This window comes from Protobothrops mucrosquamatus, unplaced genomic scaffold (assembly GCF_001527695.2).
Source record: "Protobothrops mucrosquamatus isolate PMUCROS unplaced genomic scaffold, P.Mucros_1.0 scaffold1440, whole genome shotgun sequence".
Lineage (NCBI taxonomy): Eukaryota > Metazoa > Chordata > Lepidosauria > Squamata > Viperidae > Protobothrops > Protobothrops mucrosquamatus.
In genome coordinates, this window is record NW_015387622.1 from 432,937 (window position 1) to 454,335 (window position 21,399).

General features: G+C 44.3%; 1 protein-coding gene and 1 pseudogene across 1 annotated transcript; both read left to right on the plus strand.

Annotated features, from left to right (window-relative positions):
* The first annotated feature begins 5,030 nt into the window (after positions 1–5,030).
* LOC107292850 (1-acyl-sn-glycerol-3-phosphate acyltransferase alpha-like) lies at positions 5,031–16,244 on the plus strand. The gene is made up of 5 exons (XM_029285236.1): positions 5,031–5,272; positions 10,086–10,219; positions 13,201–13,376; positions 14,790–14,885; positions 16,142–16,244. Exons 1-5 carry the CDS (start codon positions 5,088–5,090, stop codon positions 16,235–16,237), a joined length of 687 nt encoding a protein of 228 aa, XP_029141069.1. The 5' UTR covers positions 5,031–5,087; the 3' UTR covers positions 16,238–16,244.
* Positions 16,245–20,710: 4,466 nt separating this feature from the next.
* On the plus strand, positions 20,711–21,265 carry LOC107292851 (annotated as a pseudogene).
* The last annotated feature ends 134 nt before the right edge of the window (positions 21,266–21,399 follow it).

Here is a 21,399-nt window from a genome sequence, read left to right on the forward strand (position 1 = left end):
AAGCTAGAGCAGTGGTGGCGAACCTATGGCACGGGTGCCAGTGGCGGCACTCGGAGCCCTCTCTGTGGGCACATGTGCTGTTGCCCCAGCCTTGCCTCCCCCCATAGCCCCCTCCTCTCCAGCAGCCCCCCTGAAGGAGAGTCGCCCTCGAGGGTGGCCCACACAGAGCAGTGCAGCCAAGGATATGGCAGCCAGGCAGCGTAGACAAGACTCTGCCCTTACGCTCCATCATGCAGTTGATGCTGCAGGGTGTGGGCAGAGGGTGTGGCCGCCATAGCGCTGCTGGGCTGCCTGGGCAATCTGCGGCGGGCCCTGCGGCGATGAGTGGTCCTGTGGGCAGGCAGGNGGGCAGGGGGGGTGGAGTGGGGGCGGGGCCAGTTTTTGGGCACTCGGTCTCTAAAAGGTTCGCCATCACTGAGCTAGAGGCTGTGGTCATGTCTAAGTACCGCCCCAAATTTTGGGCGCGTTATGTGGATGACACATTTGTGGTCATCAAAAAACAGGACAGTGCCAATTTCATGGAGGAGCTGAACTCAGTATATACGGATATCCATTTTACAGCAGAAGAGGAGATCCAAGGCAAGCTTGCCTTTTTGGATGTACTGGTCAGTCGACGTCCCAGCCGCACTCTGCATACGACCGTCTATTGCAAACCGACCGACACTGACAGAACGCTGCACTACAGGAGCAATCATCCTGTGGCGCACAAAATCAGTTGTGTCAGGATGTTGTTTAAACTGGTTAACTCTCACTGCAACACAGGTAGAGCCAGAATCGAGGAGAGGAAATGCCTTTATCACATCTGTAGGTGCAATGGCTATCCTGTTGAGTTTGTAAGGCGATATAGCAGGCCATACCAACCTCATAGGAGTCCACACACCAGTACAACGATGCAGACCCCACGAACAACCCTTCCGTACATTAACGGTGTCTCCGAGGCCACGGCACAGTTGCTAGCCCCCTTCAATGTGAACATTGCCCATAGACTGGATCAGACCCTGTGAACCAAGATGATGCATCCTAAAGAGCCGCTCCCCAACGATGAAAGGTCCTCTGTTATTTATAGAATTAATTGTAAGAACTGCCCGTGCAATTACGTTGGGGAAACAACTAAAAGGCTCAAGACCAGGGTCCACGAACATGAGTTGGCGATCAAAAGACGAGCAGTGCTCACAAGTATGGGCCCACATGGTCAGCCATGGCCATGTGTTTGATCTTGCCAACGTGGAGGTCATATCCGATGAGACCACCAAGGGTGGCCGCTTGCTGAATGAGGCCTGGTTATCCGATGAGAATTCCATCAATCGGCACATAGACCTCCTACCAGCCTACCAGACTCTTAGAGGGTGGGAGAGACAGTGCTGTGACCTACGAAGGAGACAACTAGTTTGTCCCTTGCAGGATCCGAGCAGGTGAAACGGCGGCGATCTCCAGGGAAGACAGCGAGTCGGCAGCGCACCCAGATTACAACTTGGGGATTAACACGCAAGACCGTTTCATAGTGAGGGGGGAGGGAGACAAGGAGCGGAAGCGATCGGACAGCTCCTTGCAGGACCGGGGCAACGGAGCTATGGATGAGGCAACAACAGAGCTATGGATGAGGCGACGGTGACTCCCATGGAAGGAAATGGCAAACTGGCGATGCGCCCTAATCGTAAGTTAGGAACTGACGCGCAAGTACAGCTCAGAACGAAGGGGGAGGGAGGTAAAAGAGCAAAAACGTTCGGACAGTCACCCCTTGCAGGATCAGGGCAATGGGACTATAGGCGAGATGGCGGCGATCTCCAGGGAAGATGGTGACCTGACAGCGCACCCGAGTTGCAATCTGGGGACTAATGCCCAAGATCGATCCAAAGTGTGGGGGGGAGGGAGGTGAGCAGAAGCGATCAGACAGCCACCCCCTGGGCGCCTGTACGGGCGCCAGGGGAGCGATTGAAAGCAAGAGAATAACTTTTGAATCCACAGACAGGTTGACAGGCGCAGAACGACTCAATGCATTACGGCCGATTGAAATGAATGGACCGATGACGCGCTCAAGAAGTAGAGCGCAGAAGCAAGCAGCTATATAAGCAAACTCCCAGATTCCTTTTATCCCTACTCTGACGACGAAAGCTAAGTGATTTTTACTAACAGACTTGTTTATATTCCTATCCTGGTGTTCGCTTTTCCTTTTAATTTTGCTAATATGTATGTATGTATGTATGTATGTATACAGACAGAACTCATAACATACAGGTAGTCCTTGGCTTACAATCACAACAGAATCCAGAATTTTGGTTGCTAAGCAAGGCGGTTGTTAAGTGGGTTGTATACCCAAGGTTACAACCATTTTTGCCATAGTTGTTAAGCGAACCACGTGGCCATTAAGCAAACCTGGGTTCCCCCACTGACTTTGCTTGTTGGAAGCCAGCTGGGAAGGTCACAAATGACAATCACATGACCCCAGGATGCTGCAACCATTGTAAATACATGCTGGTTGCCAAGCAACCGTATTTTGACCATGGAAAGGCTGTAACAGTTGCAAGTGAGAGTAACAGTTGTAAGTCACTTTTTTGAGTGCCATTGTAACTTCGAACGATCACAAAATGAATGATTGTAAGTTGAGAACCACCTGTACACCATTTGAAATTATTCTACTCAAGACTCTTTGTATCAACTGAAAAAAAAAATCATCTTTTTGTATTTATTGAAATAATTATTATTAAGCATTTTTACATCATTTTTAAAATGTGAAGATTTAAAAAACAAAAACAAAAGAGGAAGAATTTTTGGAATTTCCGATTTCCAAGAAGCAAAAAAAACTAAGCTCAAGGTTAATAAATAAAGGGAGAGGACATCCCTTCCTCACTTTGAAATTTGGTAGGATCATAAATCAAGAAAATAAAATGGATTGCCTTCCTGTTAATTTCTACAGAATCCCATTAATATTTAAATCCATGAATACTTAGATTTTTTAAAATCAGTTTCCTAAAGAATTTTAAGAGTTGCCATGTTTCGTAACTCACAGAAGAATCGGAGAGATGACTAAAAAAAACTCCAGAACCTTTATCCTTTCCATTAAATTATTTCATCTGAAAAGTTCCTACTGGACTCCTTCTGATTTTTGGCTGCCATGGACTAATATGGTTCTTCTACAATATGAAACTTATACCCAATCCCTAACTTATATTCCTTGGTCAAACAGCATGCAGGGTGCCAATAATGTCCTTTTGCTGATTTTGGAGTAAATGAAGAAAGAAGACGTGGAATGTGAAAGAAAACATATGGCTACCACATGGTGCTAAATTTATGCAAATACATTCCTCAAGCAAGTTGGTTGCACTACTTTCTCAATAAAACTGGTGGGAAGCATGATGCAAATACGTAGTAAGTTTGTTCTCAGTGGAAGTGGGACTTGTCAAGCTTGATGTTAGAAAGCTCTGATTTCCTCGCTCCTCTGCATTATGTCCATCCTCTAGCTACAGGAAGCCCTCGAGTTACAACTGTAATGGAACCTGCCTATAGTCATAATGGTCGTAAATTGGGTCAGTCACATGACCGACCCAAGGCATCTTTGTTTGCAGCAGTTGTTAGGCGAAGGAACACCGTGGTCATAAATGTGAACCCATTGTTCACTGTGGGTATGGTTTTGCCAAAATCCGGAAGTCCTGTTTTTTGGCAGAACTGTTGTAAAACAAGTCACTTGACTGCAGGATGCTGTGTAAAACAGCTTCATAAAACACAGTTGTGATCCCAGGGGGACCCCCAACCGTTGGAACTAAGAATCCAGGTTATAAGTTTTCTTTTTCGGGTAGGTTGCGACTGAACATTGCTAGGTGACTAGTTATAAGTCAAAAACTACTTACATTATAGTCAACTAGATGCCTCTGAAAAACCCTCAAGTAGAATATGAAGATTAAGAGCCCGAGACAGATCGCACAGAGAAAGTATGCGTCTAAATGGAAAAGTCTTAGATTTAGGGCAGGAGTAGGCAACCTTGGCTCTTTTATGACTCGTGGACTTCAACTCCCAGAATTCCTGAGCCAGCCATGCTGGCTCAGAAATTCTGGGAGTTGAAGTCCACGAGTCATAAAAGAGCCAAGGTTGCCTACCCCTGATTTAGGGCTAAGCATACCTGTAGAAAAGATAACTTGTACCTCACAAGGCAAGGAATTTCACGGCTGTGAAGTCACTGTCGTTCTGAACATGCCCTTCCCTTCTGCACATCAGATAGCAGAATTATGAAAAGCAGGTTGTCTGTCCCTCGGTAATTGTTATATGGAGGATTGGCTTACCTATACAGTGACTCACAATAAACCAAGTGCTATTACACGTATAGCTTCATGTACACATTTGTATAAATGTGTTGCATAGACCTTAACTGGTGATACTTCCTTCTGTTTCCCCCATTCCCAAACCTTCATTTGCAGTGGGTTTCAGTAGGCAAGGAGCAGACCAACATAGTTACAACATTATTGACTCAAACTAGAGCTAGAGAACTGCAGGCAATTGCCTGTAATTTATAGTCTGAGCCCACAGGGCCTTAACCAATCACAATACTTGAAAAAGCCCGCCCAAATATGAATGTTCAAAGTTTCCCTCCAAAACAGTTGGAGTTAACAAGTCAGGGTCATCTAAAGGTTAGTTTCAATTTAGCTTCACAAGCAGTTGGAGTTAAGTTAGTTTCACTTTAGCAGGGATTAATACAACTTTATTCAATATTATTCAATATTCAATACATAACAAATAGTTTGAGAGCAGGCCTGAATAGTATTTTTTCTTTCTCATCTGTTGACAACTTGAGGTGTTTTCTATTAAGCACGCGCAATCTTTTTGAAATCAATAGCGTTAATCAGTTGACCTTAACTGAGATGTTTCATCTATCCCAAAATATAAACTTACAAGTATACACCTCTGCACATTCCTGGCTCCCACGCCTAGCCCCACATGTTTGTTAAAACCAATGAAACCTCTCCCTTGCTGTGATGTACTTGCTTGAACAGGTTCTTTTTAATGTATGCTGAATTGCACACCCAGCCACACCATCAAAGCATTGTAAGCTATGTGGGATGTTTGTCTGCCTGTAGTGTTCTGCCCTAGCAAAGAGCATGGCTCAGTCGCTATTCCTGGTCAACGTCTTCCTCTTCTTCTTAGCAGTGCTGCTCCTTTACCATTTTAGCAATATCTTCAGATACTACTTCAGGATTTGCTTTTTAAAAGGCTGGATACTTGGTTGGTCCTTTTTTCTGCTCCCGGTCCTAGCTCTCTGTGGAAGGAATGTGGCAAATATGAGGTAAGTCACACAGCGCTATGGCATTACACACATGCATATACGTACTTTCAGTGACTATCAGGTGTTAAACCAGCAACAGGGAGAGTTGCTCTAGTAGGAGAAATGAAAGCAGAAAAGCAGAATTCTATGGAGAAGCATAGAGATCCAGTCTGGGTCGGTCACCGGGACAAGAGGTTTTGTCTTCTGAGCTTGTGGACTTGTGCTGGAGCCCAAAAGTTTGGAAGAAAAAAACCCCTCTGGTCCCAGTGACCGATCCTGATTGGATCCTGCAACATTATCTTGGGACATGTATATTCGCCTTCATTTGTGAGAAGAGTAGAGAGTTATTTATTTGCTTACTTGCTTTACTTGTTAGATTCGCAGCCCGCCTTTCCTCCAGAAACTCAAAATGGTGCCCTTGTAGGTCCCATTTTATCTTATCTCCATTATCCTGTTAAGTAGGTTAGGCTGCAGTTGAGTGACTGAAATTGTGTGAGGTCATCCAGTTGAGTTTCCTTAAATGAGAGTTTTAATTCAATAGCTTCACCATTAGGTGACATTAAGAAAACAAGGAGGATAGCAGGTCTCCTTGAGTACCATGTACAAAGACTAGCAATCTGAACCAGATAGATAAGCAGAAAAACCATTGAAGAGATTGTGGATGTTTCCGGATCACAAGAAGCAACTCTGAAGTTCTAGGGCAGGGTTTCCCAACCTTGATAATCTGGGAATTCCCAGAATTCCACAACCAGTATAGTGATTGCTGAGAATTCTGGGAGTTGAAGTCCACCCACCTTCAATTTGGCAAAGATAGGAAATACTGTTCTAGGGCAGTGATGGCGAACCTTTTAGAGACCAAGTGCCCAAACTGCAACCCAAAACCCACTTATGCATCATCGGGTGCCAGGTGGGTGTGGCCCATTGGGTGGGTGTGGCCAGTTGGGTGGGCGTGGCCCATTGGGTGGGTGTGGTCCATTGAGTGGGCGTGGCTGCAGTGGTAACAGCAGACTGGGTGGGACTAAAAAGTTCAATCAATTCCAACTTTGCAAGATCTTTTTTTCCCTGCGGGAAGTTGAAATTGACTGATTGATTGTACCTTTTTCTTTTTGCGCATGGTGGCGGAGGCCTAAAGCGAAAAGGCTTTATAAAACCCAGCTGAAGGTCTAGGACTGGGGCGACGGCATGTGTGCCCACAGAGAGGGCTCTGAGTGCCGCCTCTGGCACCCGTGCCATAGGTTCGCCACAACTGTTCTAGGGCAAAGGGTGGCCCACAGCTTATAATCTGAAGTTCCCTGATAGTTCAGTCTCCCAAAAAGAGCAACCCATGTCCTTCCTGGCAGCTACCTGCAGAAAGAGAGAGAGAAGGGGGAGGGGTCTTGTAAAGAAAAGATGAGATGCTGCCTATTGGTTTCTTCAATCCCATCATATGCTGTTTACACTTGCAGGAATACCTCCTTATAGTTGGAATACCTCCTTATAATCTGTTCTTGCTACAAAAGGTGTCCTCCCCCAGGAAAAAACATGAAAAGATTACAGCAGATGAAACACTGGACCTTTCTATAATTTAGCAGAACAATTGCATGAAAAAAAATTATTTTAGCCAATGGTGCCAGAGCTCATCTAACTACTCGATCCAAAATGAAAAATAGACCTTCTGAGACTACCACAACTCTGAATATGTGGATATGCTGGTGATGCTATACCTTCATGATATCTTACAGACCCTGCCATGTTTACAGCCATGTTTCGTTGCTCTGATTGCTTCTTGTAATTCCAGAGTCTGATAGTATGAGGTTAATCAAGAAAACTTGTCTGAAATTGTCTGAAATGGTATAGGGTCTCCTGCTTGAGCAGGGCGTTGGACTAGAAGACCCCCAAGGTCGCTTCCAGCTCTATTATTGTGTAAGAGGCAAGGCGAGGAGATAGTACTTGTATGCGGCAAACTTCATAACTATCCATTATGGTATATGGATCATAGGATGCATTGCACTCATGTATATTAGTTTGCACCCAGCTCTTCTTGAGTGATTGGGCTCCACTGGAACTCCAAAACAAAACAAAGAGGGCTAAACTGATGGAGCGTGGTCTTTGCCTGAGACCAAGGACAACTTTAATCTGGTTTCCACTCAAGGGGATTCTGGGTCAGTTCCTAAATTTTCCAGACAAACTCATATTATTATTCAAATATTGTTCCTGTACTGAGTGTCTGGAATATAGGTAGTCCTTGACTAATAACTAATAATAATCTTCAAAAAAGGGGGAAAAATGGATCCGGGAAATCGCAGAGCTATCAGCCTGACCTCAATACCTGGGAAGATTCTGGAAAAGATAATCAAACAATGAATCGGCGAACACCTAGAGGCAAACAATGTCATCACTAAAAACCAACATGGGTTTGTCAAAAACAAATCATGCCAGACAAATCTTATTGCATTCTTTGACCAAGTGACAAAATTAGTGGACCAGAGGAATGCTGTGGATATAATTTACTTGGACTTCAGTAAGGCATTTGATAAAGTAGATCACAACCTACTGCTTGATAAGATAGAAAAATGTGGGTTAGCATCACCACCAGATGGATTTGTAGCTGGCTGACCAGCCGTACTCAGCATGTGGTCCCCTACATGAAGGGAAGTGTGTAGTGGGGAGCCCCAGGGCTCTGTTCTAGGCCCAGTGCTCTTCAACATCTTCATCAACAATTTGGACGAGGGGATAGATGGGGAACTCATCAAATTTGCAGATGACACCAAGCTGGCAGGAATAGCCAACACTCCAGAAGACAGGCTTAAGATACAGGAGGATCTGGACAGACTCGAACACTGGGTGCTATCTAACAAAATGAAATTCAATGGTGAAAAAAGTAAGATTCTACATTTAGGCAAGAAAAACCAAATGTACAGGTATAGTATAGGTGGTACCTTGTTCAATAGTAGTAACTGTGAGAGGGATCTCGGAGTCCTAGTGGACAATCACTTAAATATGAGCCAGCAGTGTGCTGCAGCTGCCAAAAAAGCCAACACAGTGCTAGGCGGCATTAACAGAGGAATAGAATCAAGATCACATGAAGTATTAATACCACTTTACAATGCCTTGGTAAGACCACACATGGAATACTGCATCCAGTTTTGATCACCACGATGTAAAAAAGATGTTGAGACTCTAGAAAGAGTACAGAGAAGAGCAACAAAGATGATTAGGGGACTGGAGGTTAAAACATATAAGGAACGGCTGCTGGAATTGGGTAGGTCTAGTTTAATGAAGAGAAGGACGAGGGGGGACATGATAGCAGTGTTCCAATATCTCAGGGGCTGCCACAAAGAAGAGGGAGTCAAGCTATTCTCCAAGGCGCCTGAAGGCAGGACAAGAAGCAACGGATGGAAACTAATCAAGGAGAGAAGCAACCTAGAACTAAGGAGAAAGTTTCTGACAGTTAGAACAATTAACCAGTGGAACAACCTGCCTCCAGAAATGGTGAATGCTCCAACATTGGAAGTTTTTAAGAAGAGACTTGTCAGCTATTTGTCTGAAATGGTATAGGGTTTCCTGCCTGACCAGGGGGTTGGACCAGATGACCTCCAAGGTCCCTTCCAACATTATTATTATTATTGTTGTTGTTGTTGTTTTAGTGACCTTTTGAAGTTAAAACTGGAAAAGTGACTTATGACTGTTTCTCACGCTTATGATCATTGCAGCATCCCCATGGTCACATAATCAAAACTCAGATGCGTGGCAACTGATTCATATTTATGAAGGCTGCAATGTCCAGGGGTCACGTGATCCCCTTTTGCAACCTTCTGACAAGCAAAGTCAATGGAGAAGCCAGATTCACTTAACAACCGTGTTACTAACTTAAGAACTGTAGTGATTTACTTAACAAATGTGGCAAGAAAGGTCGTGAAACGGGGCACAACTCACTTAACAAATGACTCTCTTAGGAAAAAAATGATGGGCTCAATTGTAGTTGGAAGCCAAGGATTACCTGTGTGTGCTCTTTAGCTGATGAACCCATGATTGCCCTTGTTGGCCATCCACAAGGCACTTTCCTATTATCTCTGAACGCGTACAGGTTCTGCAGCTGGAGAAAACACAAAACTCAGAGAGAGAAAGATAAAATTTGCTAGGTGTTTGTTCCCTCAACTTACCACATTCTACTACACTTCATTAATGTTCTACTCTAAGCACAAAAAAAAAATATTGGGATGCTAGCTAATGGATCAAATAAGCGCTGAAGGGTGAGAAGTACAGTTGAACGTCGGAGTAATTAATTCCTTAGACATGAGCACCACGAAAGAACTGCCCACAAGGAAGAAAGAAATATGTTGGAATGACAACCTGGAATTGATCACATTTTCTATAGCAGTGTTTCTCAACCGTGGCCGCTTGAAGATGGGAGGACTTCAACTCCCAGAATTCAGAGCGTTGAAGCCCACACATCTTGAAGTTGCTGTTCTGTAGCATAAAAATGTAAGACGAAAAGACAGCAAAATAGTGTTGGACAATAATGACCTAACTGAGCAAATAGGACATTCTGGTTGTCGTCTGGATGATCTTACTTGTCCTTAGCTCGGCTTCCCTCGTAGGGTTGTTAGGAAGGTGATCTTGAGAAAGGGCAAAATATGAATGTGACGGTTCATATTTAGATATATCCACCACCTTTTATCCTCCTATCTTAGCATATATAATTGTGTCACTGGATGAAGATCGCACATGTTTTAGGGAAGAGTGCAATTGTCGACAGGTCTTATTGGAATCAGCTCTAACAACTTCCCCGGCTTCTTTTCCAAAACCACTCTTAATGTTTCTAAAGTACATCTGTTCTCATTCTTTATTTCAGAGTTCTACGTTTGATCATGCTACCTTTGAAGCTCCTTTATGGCATTAAGATCAATGTGCAGGGAGCTACAAATTTAAATCTGAAAGGGCCCTATGTCCTCATCTCTAATCTGCAGTGCTCCTTGGACCTGCTTGGTGAGTTTGTCGATCCTTTGGAGCCTACTGAATCAGAATAGAGCTGGAAGGGACCTTGGAGGCTTCTAGTCCAGCCCACTGCTCAAGCAAGGGATCCTATACCAGTGATGGTGAACCTTTTAGAGACCAAGTGCCCAAACTGCAACCCCAAATCCACTTATGTATCATCAGGTGCCGGGTGGGCGTGGCCCATTGGGTGGATGTGGCCCATTGGGTGGACGTGGCTGCGGTGGTAACAGCAGACTGGGTGGGACTAAAAAGTTCAATCAATTCCAACTTTGCGAGATCTTTTTTTTTTCGCGAGAAGTTGAAATTGATTGATTGATTGAACTGGGGTTTTTTTGCACATGGCGGCGGAGGCCTAAAGCGAAAAGGTTTTATAAAACCCAGCTGAAAAGGTTTTATAAAACCCAGCTAGGACTGGGGCTACGGCATGCGTGCCCACAGAGAGGGTTCTGCGTGCCATCTGTGGCACGTGTGCCATAGGTTTGCCACCACGGTCCTATACCATTTTAGACAAGTGACTGTCCAGTCTCTTCCTAAAAACCTCCAGTGATGAAGCACCCACAATGTCTAAAGGCAAGCTGTTCCACTGGCTAATTGTCCTCACTGTTAGGAAGTTTATCCTGTGTTGGAATGGCCCTGAAAATATGTCTTGAAATAGGAATAACTCATTTCCGTCTCTACCCATGTAAGGTTAACTTGAGGAAAAGTGCTCCCACAAAGAAAAATAATCCCCCACACAAAAAGGTGGACCCACAAAAAATGTGTCCATTTCATCATTCAATTTTATTGATCCTTTTTATTTTGTATTTTTAACTCTTCCTATTTGGCTTGCATTGTTTAGGCACACTGTGTGATAGCTAGCCAAAGTAGAAATGGAGCATGCAGCTTAAATAAATTAAAAGCAGAGAAAAAACAAAACAAAATAGTAGCAATAGCAGGCATGTAGACAGTAGTGATGGGTCTAGTTGCATTTTCCCTTAGACAATATATAAATGCTCTCCGTGTATACGAAATATTTGAAACATTGTCATTTATGTACTGTGTTTAAAGTCAGACAATATGAAACACTTAGAAACAGCATATGATTGAATTTGCCTGAAATAGCCTTTACTCACCCTTTATAGTCATCCCTGGTAGAAAATAAAATGTCATCAGAATTTTCAATTCGGAATTCAGAATTCAAAATGACACTAAAGTTTATCTAATGTAATCTAATCTCCCAAAGAAGAGTTAATATTTCATGATGGGGATGAATATTTTGCCTATCTTTCCTTCTGCCCTGTTTTTTTTTTTTTTTTACGTTCTCTGGGCTTTTCATGCTTCACTTGAAGACAGGAGAGAACAGCAGAAGATTATCCTGTCCTAACCCTTTTCCAGATCGAGAACCATGAACAGCTGAAGAACAAACTGAGGCAGCACCCAAGAATCTGTTTTCCATACCTGGAAACAACAAAGTGGAAGATAAACGGGTTTTGTCAGGAGAAGGAAGATAGTAGAACTTCTGTTTTGCTGCAGTTCTTAACCACCAGATACTTTCCTAGTGGGAGAATTGATCCCTTAGATCAGTGTTCCTCAACCTTGGCAACTTCAAGATGTGTGGACTTCAACTTTCAGAATTCTGGAAGTTGAAATCCACACATCTTAGAGCAGGGGTCTGCAACCTTGACAACTTTTAAGACTTGTGGACTTCAGCTCCCAGCTATGCTGGCTGAGGAATTCTGGGAGCTAAAGTCCACAAGTCTTAAAGTTGTCAAGGTTGCAGACCCCTGTCTTAGAGTTGCCATGATTGAAAAACATTGCTTTAGATCAGTGGTTCTCAACCTGTAGGTCGGGACCCCATTTGGGGTCGATCGACCATTTCACGGGGGTCGCCAAGCAAGGCTGTCCGCCATTTTTTTTGTCCGCCTTTTCCCCTTTTCCGGCGGGTGCCTTACCTCCCTTGGGCTGGGCCAGCTGGTGGTCGGCCTGCTCCGTCTCTGCCGCTTGCCAGCTACGCCTCGGCCGGCGCAGGGGGCAGAACCACGCATGTGCGGCGCTCCCAGGCAGGGAAAGTCCTCAACTTACGACCTGTTGGGTAGTCCTCGAGTTACAACCGGTTTAGTCCTCGACTTATGACCGGTTTAGTCCTCGACTTACGACCAGTTTAGTCCTCGACTTACGACCGGTTGGGGTCGCGGCATTAAAAAGGTTGAGAACCACTGCTTTAGATAGTCAAGTCATAAGCCATGTATGGCTTCCAAACCACAACATAATCAACATAATGCTGAGAAGCAAGGCTCTCTTTGTCCTAACAGCTTTCCTTCCACAGCACATGCAAGAAATTCCACTTTTCCTTAGAGCAGGGGTCTTCAAACTTGGCCCTTTTGTGACTTGTGGACTTCAACTCCCAGAATTCCTCAGCCAGGCATGCTGGCTGAGGAATTCTGGGAGTTGAAGTCCACAAGTCATAAAAGGGCCAAGCTTGAAGATCCCTGCCTTAGAGGAACCTGAAGTCACTCCACTATCTTCCACATCCATTCCTTACAACCCTCAATCCTCACTCATATTGAATAGCAAAAAAAAAAAAAGTGTTAGTTTTTCTTCAGGGGGCTCTGTATCTCTTAATACAAACTGAAGCAAATACACTTCAGTCCAAATTACGTTGGCCCACAAATTAAAATTTATTTTTTAAAAACAATATTTTCTTTCTTTCTTTGGCTAGCAATTTTCATTTTCAAGCTTTGTAGCCCAGCACTTCTTGTGGGCATAGCTTGGGAAAAATTGCTCAAGAATGCTCTTGTACCTTTGTATCAATCCTCTGAAATTGTTGAACTCAACTGGGATGTGCATCTAGGTCTGTTCACTCCAGCTGCTGCTAATCCTGCCCTGCCTACCTTACACAATGGGGAACTGGGGTGGTGGTGGTAGAAAGAACCTTCAATTAACCTTAAATTTGATCTTCTTTCTGATCCTCTTCTTCTTCTGAAAAACTCCAGGGATTTTTCAAATCTTGCCCAAGCGATGTACCCTTTTCGTCAAGAAAGAGAGCCTGTACATGTTTACTGTTGGTGTTGTCATGTGGCTCTGTGGTTTCATTTTCATTGACCATAAGAAGGAAGCAGAAGCTGTTGAGATTATGTCAGCAACTGGAGACATCATGCTCCGAGACCATGTGAGTAGGGGAGGACAGCAATACAATGGCTACATTGGGCTTTCCGTATTCATAGAATCATAAAGCTGGAAGGGACCTTGGAGGTCTTCTACTCTAACTAAAAAAGATGTTGAGACTCTAGAAAGAGTACAGAGAAGAGCAACAAAGATGGTCAGGGGACTTGAGGCTAAAACATATAAGGAACAGTTGGGTATGTCTAGTTTAACGAAGAGAAGGACGAGGGGGGACATGATAGCAGTGTTCCAATATCTCAGGGGCTGCCACAAAGAAGAGGCAGTCAAGCTATTCTCCAAAGCACCTGAAGGCAGGACAAGAAGCAACGGGTGGAAACTAATCAAGGAGAGAAGCAACCTAGAACTAAGGAGAAACTTCCTGATAGTTAGAACAACTAACCAGTGGAACAACCTGCCTCCAGAAGCGGTGAATGCTCCAACACTGGAAGTTTTTAAGAAGAGACTGGAGAGCCATTTGTCCGAAATGGTATAGGGTTTCCTGCCTGAGCAGGGGGTTGGACTAGATGACCTCCAAGGTCCCTTCCAACTTTATTATTATTATTATAACTCTCTGCCCAAGGCAAGAGGCTAATACCATCTTGGATAAGCGACTGTCCAACCTCTTCTTGAAAACCTCCAGCAATGGAGCACTGACAATTCTGAGAAGCAAGCTGCTCCACAAATTCACTTAACAACTGCAATGACTGGTTTAACAACCGTGAAAAAAGTTGTAAAATCTGTGGCAACCCACTTAACCACTTTGCTCAGCAATAGAAATTCTGGTTCCAATGGTCTTTGTAAGTTGAGGACTATCTGTATTAATTTCCTGTGCCTGTTTTAATGTGACCCACATGGCAGGAATGCAGAGTTTTGCTTTTAGAAAAGTGCTATTAGAACTGGTGGAATTGAGAGAAATAGTGTGTTACAGGAATCAAAGATACCCCTTTGTCAATACTGTATTAATCGGCTGAAGAAGAAAGGCCTAATGCAGTGATGGCGAACCTTTTAGAGACCGAATGCCCAAACTGCAACCCCAAACCCACTTATGCATCGTCGGGTGCCGGGTGGGTGTGGCCCATTGGCTGGGCGTGGCCCATTGGCTGGGCATGGCTGTGGTGGTAACGGCAGACTGGGTGGGACTAAAAAGTTCAATCAATCAATTCCAACTTTGCAAGAATTTTTTTTCCCGCAAGAAGTTGAAATTGACTGATTGATTGGACCTTTTTTTTTTTTTGCACACAGCGGCGGAGACCTAAAGCGAAAAGGTTTTATAAAACCCAGCTGAAGGCCTAGGACTGGGGCGATGGCGCGTGTGCCCACAGAAAGGGCTCTGAGTGCCGCCTCTGGCACCCGTGCCATAGGTTCGCCACCACTGGCCTAATGTATTCATTATTAAATATGTTCTTTTCTGTCTAATTAGCTGCGAATATGGGTATTTTCTGAAGGCCACAGAACTGGTGAATCCACCTTGGAGCCCTTGCAAAGAGAAGCCGTCTATCTTGCAGTAAAGGCCCAGGTAAGAACGTGACATTTCCACACTTCTTATTTCTTCACTTAAGTCGGTCAGGAATGGAGATAAGAGAGCAGTGCTATCTCTGTGAGTCATTCATTGGTAGAAACCAGAACCCATCAAGCTAAGCAATGTATAATCATAATCATCATTGGTGTGTACAGTGATAATTATTATTAGCAACTAAGCTACCACCCAAAGCCCGCAAAATAAAAAACAAAAATCTTTGTATCTCATATTAAAAAGAATATTTCCTTATGAAATACTATGAATTCTAGACTGGAGGGAGGTGTTTTATCTTCCTTTCCCAAAATGTCACCCCAAAGCTACACTGAATTCTTTTCTTTTAATTTAATACATCGCTATTAAAAAATGTCAGGTCAACTTTATCTGGGGCGGTGCTGTGGCTTATCGGTTGGAAAGTTGGCAGCCCAGGTTTGACACCTGAATGTCATGCGACAGGGTGAGCTCCCGTTCCCCCCCCATCTCCTGCCAATCTAGCAGTTCGAAAGCATGCAAATGCAAGTAGATCAATAGGTACCATTTCAGTGGGAAGGTAACATCGCTCTGTGACGTCATGCTGGCCACATGACCGCAGAAATGTCTTCCGACAGTGATGGCTCAATGGCCTTGAAATGGAGATGAGCACCGCCCCCTACTGAGAACCAAAATGGCAGCATCAGTCCTTAGGATGGTTTCCCGTTCAGCAAGGCCTTCCCCACTCCTCATGCCTGGTTCTACACTGATCAGAGGTTGCAGCAATAGCACATTGCTACTTGGATGTGGCCACATAGGTCATTTCTCTTCAGTTTTCCTTTAGGCCGGGGGTAGGCAACCTTGGCTCTTTTATGACTCGTGGACTTCAACTCCCAGAATTCCTGAGCCAGCCATGCTGAGGGGAAAGGAAGAGGTTTCCAAGCTGAGCCATGCTGGCTCAGGAATTCTGGGAGTTGAAGTCCACGAGTCATAAAAGAGCCAAGGTTGCCTACCCCTGCTTTAGGTAGATGGTGTTAAAAAAAACCCCCAAAACCTTACATAAAAATAACTGCCAGGGTGTCTACAGGGTATAGCAAACAAGTCAAGATGGTGGCTGTGATGGTAGGATTGAAGCTTCTCTTGATTTTGTGTCCAACACGGCCACCATCTGTATGTGTTACTCTGCCGACACCATGGTGGAGAGGTTGACTTTATGATCCCATTTTCACAATACAATGGTCACGATGCCCCTCTTCTGAACAGTGATTGTTTTTCTTTCCATGCAGGTGCCAATCATTCCTGTGGTGATGTCCTCCTACAGACCATTTTTCAACATGAAGACTAACAAATTCACATCTGGTATTCTGTGGCACTGGGAATAGCTAAGTCAATGATTGTCTGGGTTATTTTCCCCCCTGAGAGGTAGCAGCATGTCAGCTCTCAAGGGGAGGCCTGGAATTGCAAGTGACCAGGATAAAAATAGGTCAGCCCTTCATCACACAGCACTGTAGTCTCCAAGAGGCAGATAACAGTTTGGGGCTGGGGGCTCCACTTGATTTAACCTTACTGGAAAGGATAGAGTCAGTTAGGGTGAACTTTTATTGAACTGAAGAAGCTTCCTAGATGAGAATCAAAATATTTTCAAGGGGAAAAAACAAGGAAGTCCAGCTGCCTTTTGAAAAGCATCTTTGGGACCTTTATTGGAGGATTTCTTTTAAAAAGCAAAAAAAATGGAGCTGCAATTAAATCTGTGGCCACATTTTAGCAGCATAATCATTGTGTTCTAAAGGGCACTGAAATAGACTGGGCACATGCGGCATAACTGGTTGCCCACTTTTGCTTGAAAGCTAGGGTCTCTCTGAATCTAACATGAGAACTTCTGAATGGCAGAGAAGGTCTATAGTTTATGCAAACTATACCTCCAAGGACAGTTAGTCCTTCAGTTATGACTGGCTGTTTACTGATGATTCAAAATTACAACGGACCTCCCCCAAAAGGTATTTATGTCCCAGTTCCGAGTTCTGATGTCCAGGCTGAAAATCTGTGTTTACTTCCAGTTTTTGATAAAAACGCCCCATAGCAAACAATGGGTTCGCTTAACGACTGTAGTGTTTCCTTAATGATTGCGGTGTTCGCTTAACAACCGTAGCATTTGCTTTATGGGCCCCGCAAAAAAGATCGTAAAATTGGGTCCAGTCACATGATGACTCATTTCGTGACTGTCATGACTTACAACCATAATGGCAGGCTGCACTGCGGTTGTAAGTCAAGGACTACCTGCACTAAGTTTAGACGCACTAGCTACAAAGTCAAGAGATAAGATACCATAGTTCCTGTTTTGTGTTGCTCAATACACAAGTCAACTTGTATTTTCCCCCTGTGCAAGTTAGGGACGGTCAGGCCTTCCACAAACCAGCTGGGACCCTGGAAGCTTAACTGGTCATCTGGATGAGACATGACTGACATCACATGCATTTGGATACTTATGAGCCATGCCACAATAGATTTCCTTGTTTTCTCTCCTCCAAGGGGACATCACTGTCCGGATTCTTCCTCCGGTGAAGACCAAGGGATTGAGCCCGAGTGATATCCCAGACTTAACAGACCGCGTGTGGGGGACCATCCTGTCCAACTTCCATGAGATCTCAGGAGAGCCTGGGGAACAAGCAAGCGTGGTCAAGGAAGACACCGGACAAGTCCTCAATTACTAAGGAACTTATTTAATTCCCCCCCCCTTTCATTGCTTCTTTTTGTACTTTGTGTGGATCTACCCATTTGTGGATGGCTGTTTTGGGTGTCTTAACGTGTGACACGGATTTCTGGTGAGAAGAGTGCAATTTCCTCTGGGATAAAGCTGAGAGATCCTCGGGGAGCCCGTAAAAGCGGTTCTCCTCTTCGTTTTGGATTTGAGCCCTGCTTCCCTTTCTCATGCACTTTAAAGGACAGAAAACTGAAGTGAAAGGGAGCTCCACGCAGCGCAAACCTGAGTGGGCCGGCTGCGGTTCTCGAAACAGGTTTCTCGGCTGTGTTGCTTCTAGAGCCAGAACTGGGGCCAGAACTGGGGAAGGCAGCAGCATTGTGAGGCAAGCGCCGGTTGCTGTGGCAACCGGCGCCTCCGATGTGAAAGGGACAGCTCGGCTTGAGTCAGAGAGAGCCTGTTGGGAGGAAGAATTCGCAATCTGATTGTGAGGCTGGACACGTGCCTCACATACCCTCCCGAAGGCTGGAGAGGAGGCCAGTGCCCTTAATGTGGCCTCAGAGATCTCAGCTTTTTTGCACACAGGTAAATATGGCGCAGGAGGACCATTTCATCGGATGCTTCCCTGACTCACTTTGGCCGTGCAGTGGCTTGTGGGAACCTCAGTCTTAAGTGTTGCATAAACCTGGACATTGCATTAAATCATGGGATTGGCCAGTTTTGCCAGTGTAGCCACTGTCTTTTGTTAATTCAGGTTTAGTGACTTTTGTTAATGCAGCTAGAAGTGGTGGGGCTACAGGGTAATGCATCCGAGTTTTCCCGTTATAGCACTGTGGATGTTGGTGGGGAAAAAAAGTTTGAGGGACTTGGAACATTGTCAATTAACCCTGTCATATTTTGGCACTTTTCCCTGCCAGTGGGGCTTTCCCAGTAGAAGACCAGATCTTGGAACACCAATTGTTCTGTTCTTGTTTGCCTAGGTAATCTAAAATAAATGTTATATATTATGGAATATTTTGTATTTACTTTGAATATTGACATACTGCCAAAATTATATATCTCTAGACAGTTTACAAATCAATTCGTGGAAACTATGGAAGCTGTAAAAAAAAATCAGTAAAATTTAATCAGATAAGAAATAAGGGGTATCCTTTGTTTGGATAATGGCATCCAGAGGCTTGTCTGAAAAGGCTGTTTTCATCATTGTCTGAAAGGGGATCAAAATGGGATCTACCCAGATCTTTGCTGGGGGAGCATAGTCTAAACCAGGGGTGTCAAACTCACAACATCACTGGCAATGGGGTGGGCGCGGTTTCGCCATTACGCATCCGGCCCGCGGGCCGGCAGTTTGATACCCCTGGTCTAAAGAGTCAAAGTAGGGAGCATAAGAGAAGCATCGTTTCCAAGTTCTGTCTTTTTCCGTGGACACTCAAGGCTTCTTCCGTATCTTTTGCTTGTCCATATAATAAATTCATGTGACACTTTCATTTCCCTTTCCTTTTATTCTTATCCAAACACTCTCAACAGAATTCTATGCTCAGCTTTGTGAATTTCAGTGCAGTTGTATGCTTCCTTTACACACAATACAACTTCCTTTCTGTTTATTCCTAGCAAGAGCTTGATATATCAGTTGCTGAGCTCAACTGGGCCTGAATACCTCCTGATCTTCTCTGGGTTGTGTGCTTTACTTGTTTCCTTTTCTGTGTTTCTTGGCACTCACTCTTACCCTTCCTAAGGAGTGCCACCTATTGAAAAAATTCTCATCTTCTCTGGCATATTGCAATATAGACACTCATTCCCTAAGCCTTTTGCTTTCTCCAATAAGGACACAAACTTTCAGTTCCAGCTGGTGCATCTGGGATTCTTGCTGAGTGAGAGGACAGAGATTGCATCCACCTTGCAAATTGCTGAGAAGCTTCTTTTTTTTCTCCACACTGCTTGGTGTTTTTTTGAGTTTCCCTCTGGCCAATTCTTAATTTGCTCTCCTTACTTGCTTGCTCGGTGACCAAGTAGAAAAATAAATTACATTCAGGTCATCCTGCCAGAGTATGCATGTCTATAGCAGGCTTATTGATAAATATACGTATATTTCCTTCCATCCATCCAACCTAGTTATGAAAAATTTTGCAAATGTTGCATCACTGAGGTTTAAGCAAGAAGCAACAGTTGTATCTACTTCAAAGCAAGGCTATAGTTTAAATAAAAAAGAAGCAGCAGCCAAGGAAGCAAATACATTTTCCAAAATGTAAGAGATGAAAGCAGTTATGGACAAACTGAGGAGGGATTGGGGGAAACAGACAAGTGATGAAATGTTTAAGAACTATCAAGGCCGATAGCAATGAGTAGTCAAGAGGGAACAGCTGTGAGAGATGAAATGTGTAAAATACAGCAAATTATAGGAAGAATTTGAAGAACCTGGGCTACTGGCTGTTCTTCCAGGATTAGAATTTGAATAATTCCCTTGCTGATTGTAACATACTAAAATCTGAATTTTAACGTCTGAAATGTTGATCGTTCTATTCTCATCTGCTCTTTTTCTGAGCCCTCCAAATAACTTTCCCTAGATCAGATTCCGATACCAAAAAAAAGTAACTTCTCTGAAATATCAATATTTCCACATTGTCAAAGCCACAACCACACAAATCAAGGAAACATCTGCAAATATCGAAATAGAGATGGACTTGAAGACATTCCAATTTTCCGAATGATCAAACTTTCAATTCCAAATATTGATGGGGACTGAACAAGAGTCCTTGGTGCTCTCTGAGTTTGGTTGTCTGTTGGCAGACATTTCATGACCAGGCTAGGTAATTTCATCAATGCACTGAGCACAGAGAGCACCAAGCACTTACAGTTCAATCCTGAGCTACGTATATCATCTTCTATTGGGACTGAACAAGAGTTTTATGTTGAGGGCACGGCTTCATGACTTATCCCAAGACACGTTATATTTTATCGGGTGAAAAGGTCAGCATGCCAAAATGTGGTTTCCTTCTTTCCCGTTTCAGATCATTATGCCACTGATTGCAATTCCCTTCCATGACCTCACACCTTGAATGCCTCATCTGCCAACTTCATGCATTTGGTGGAATCCTTTCCTGCTAAATTGTAACATTTACTCCTCTTCCCTTTCAGCCCCAGGTATTCAACCTCAGTCATGGGACCTCCTCCTCACCTGCTGACAGGTCAGGTTGGTGCTGAGAAGTGGCACAAGGACACACGTACAACAGTACAAGAAGCCTCTACATTCACAAAGAGATGCGGCAAGGATGCCCTTGATCTCTGGCGTCCTGCCCAAGTCCCAGGCCAGTCTGAGGAAACACCGTACGAGCGCAAGCTGAAGATTGACTCCTGGAAATTCAAGATAGATGTCTCGGATTCTGGAGAGGTGAAGAGAAAACCCCCGGAGGGGCCAGGGGTGACCCTATGGAAAAGCAAAATGAAGCCTCCTCCTTGGGTTTGCAAGTTAGCCTTGCCTTGCTCCCGGGACTATAGCAACACGAAGAACAATGAATACGTGGCTCAGTACTTCAGGGAGACACGCCTGGTAGTAAGTCGCCTGCGCCAGGCTCTTATTGAAATCAACGAGCAGTTCAAGGGAATAATGCGTATGCGGCAGCAACTGGATGCCATGTTGGATAAAATCCGCCAGGGCCTCATGACCAACAAGCAGAGCCAAGCCATCCGAGAGCACCGGGCAGAAACAGAAAAGGTGAGACTTGCATTCCTTTCAAATCCATCTCCTTCCTTGATTTGTTGTTGTTGCTGTTGTTCGGTCACTAAGTTGTATCCAACTCTTTGTGAGCCCATGGACCACAACACATCTCCACTGTCTCCTGAGGTTTG

What these genes read in the sequence shown, in the direction of transcription:
- LOC107292850 (XM_029285236.1), top strand. Translation starts at nt 5,088, where the DNA reads ATGGCTCAGTCGCTATTCCTGGTCAACGTCTTCCTCTTCTTCTTAGCA. An exon ending in ACATCATGCTCCGAGACCAT is followed by an intron (nt 13,377 to 14,789) that starts GTGAGTAGGGGA and finishes CTGTCTAATTAG; the next exon opens with CTGCGAATATGGGTATTTTC. An exon ending in ATCTTGCAGTAAAGGCCCAG is followed by an intron (nt 14,886 to 16,141) that starts GTAAGAACGTGA and finishes CTTTCCATGCAG; the next exon opens with GTGCCAATCATTCCTGTGGT.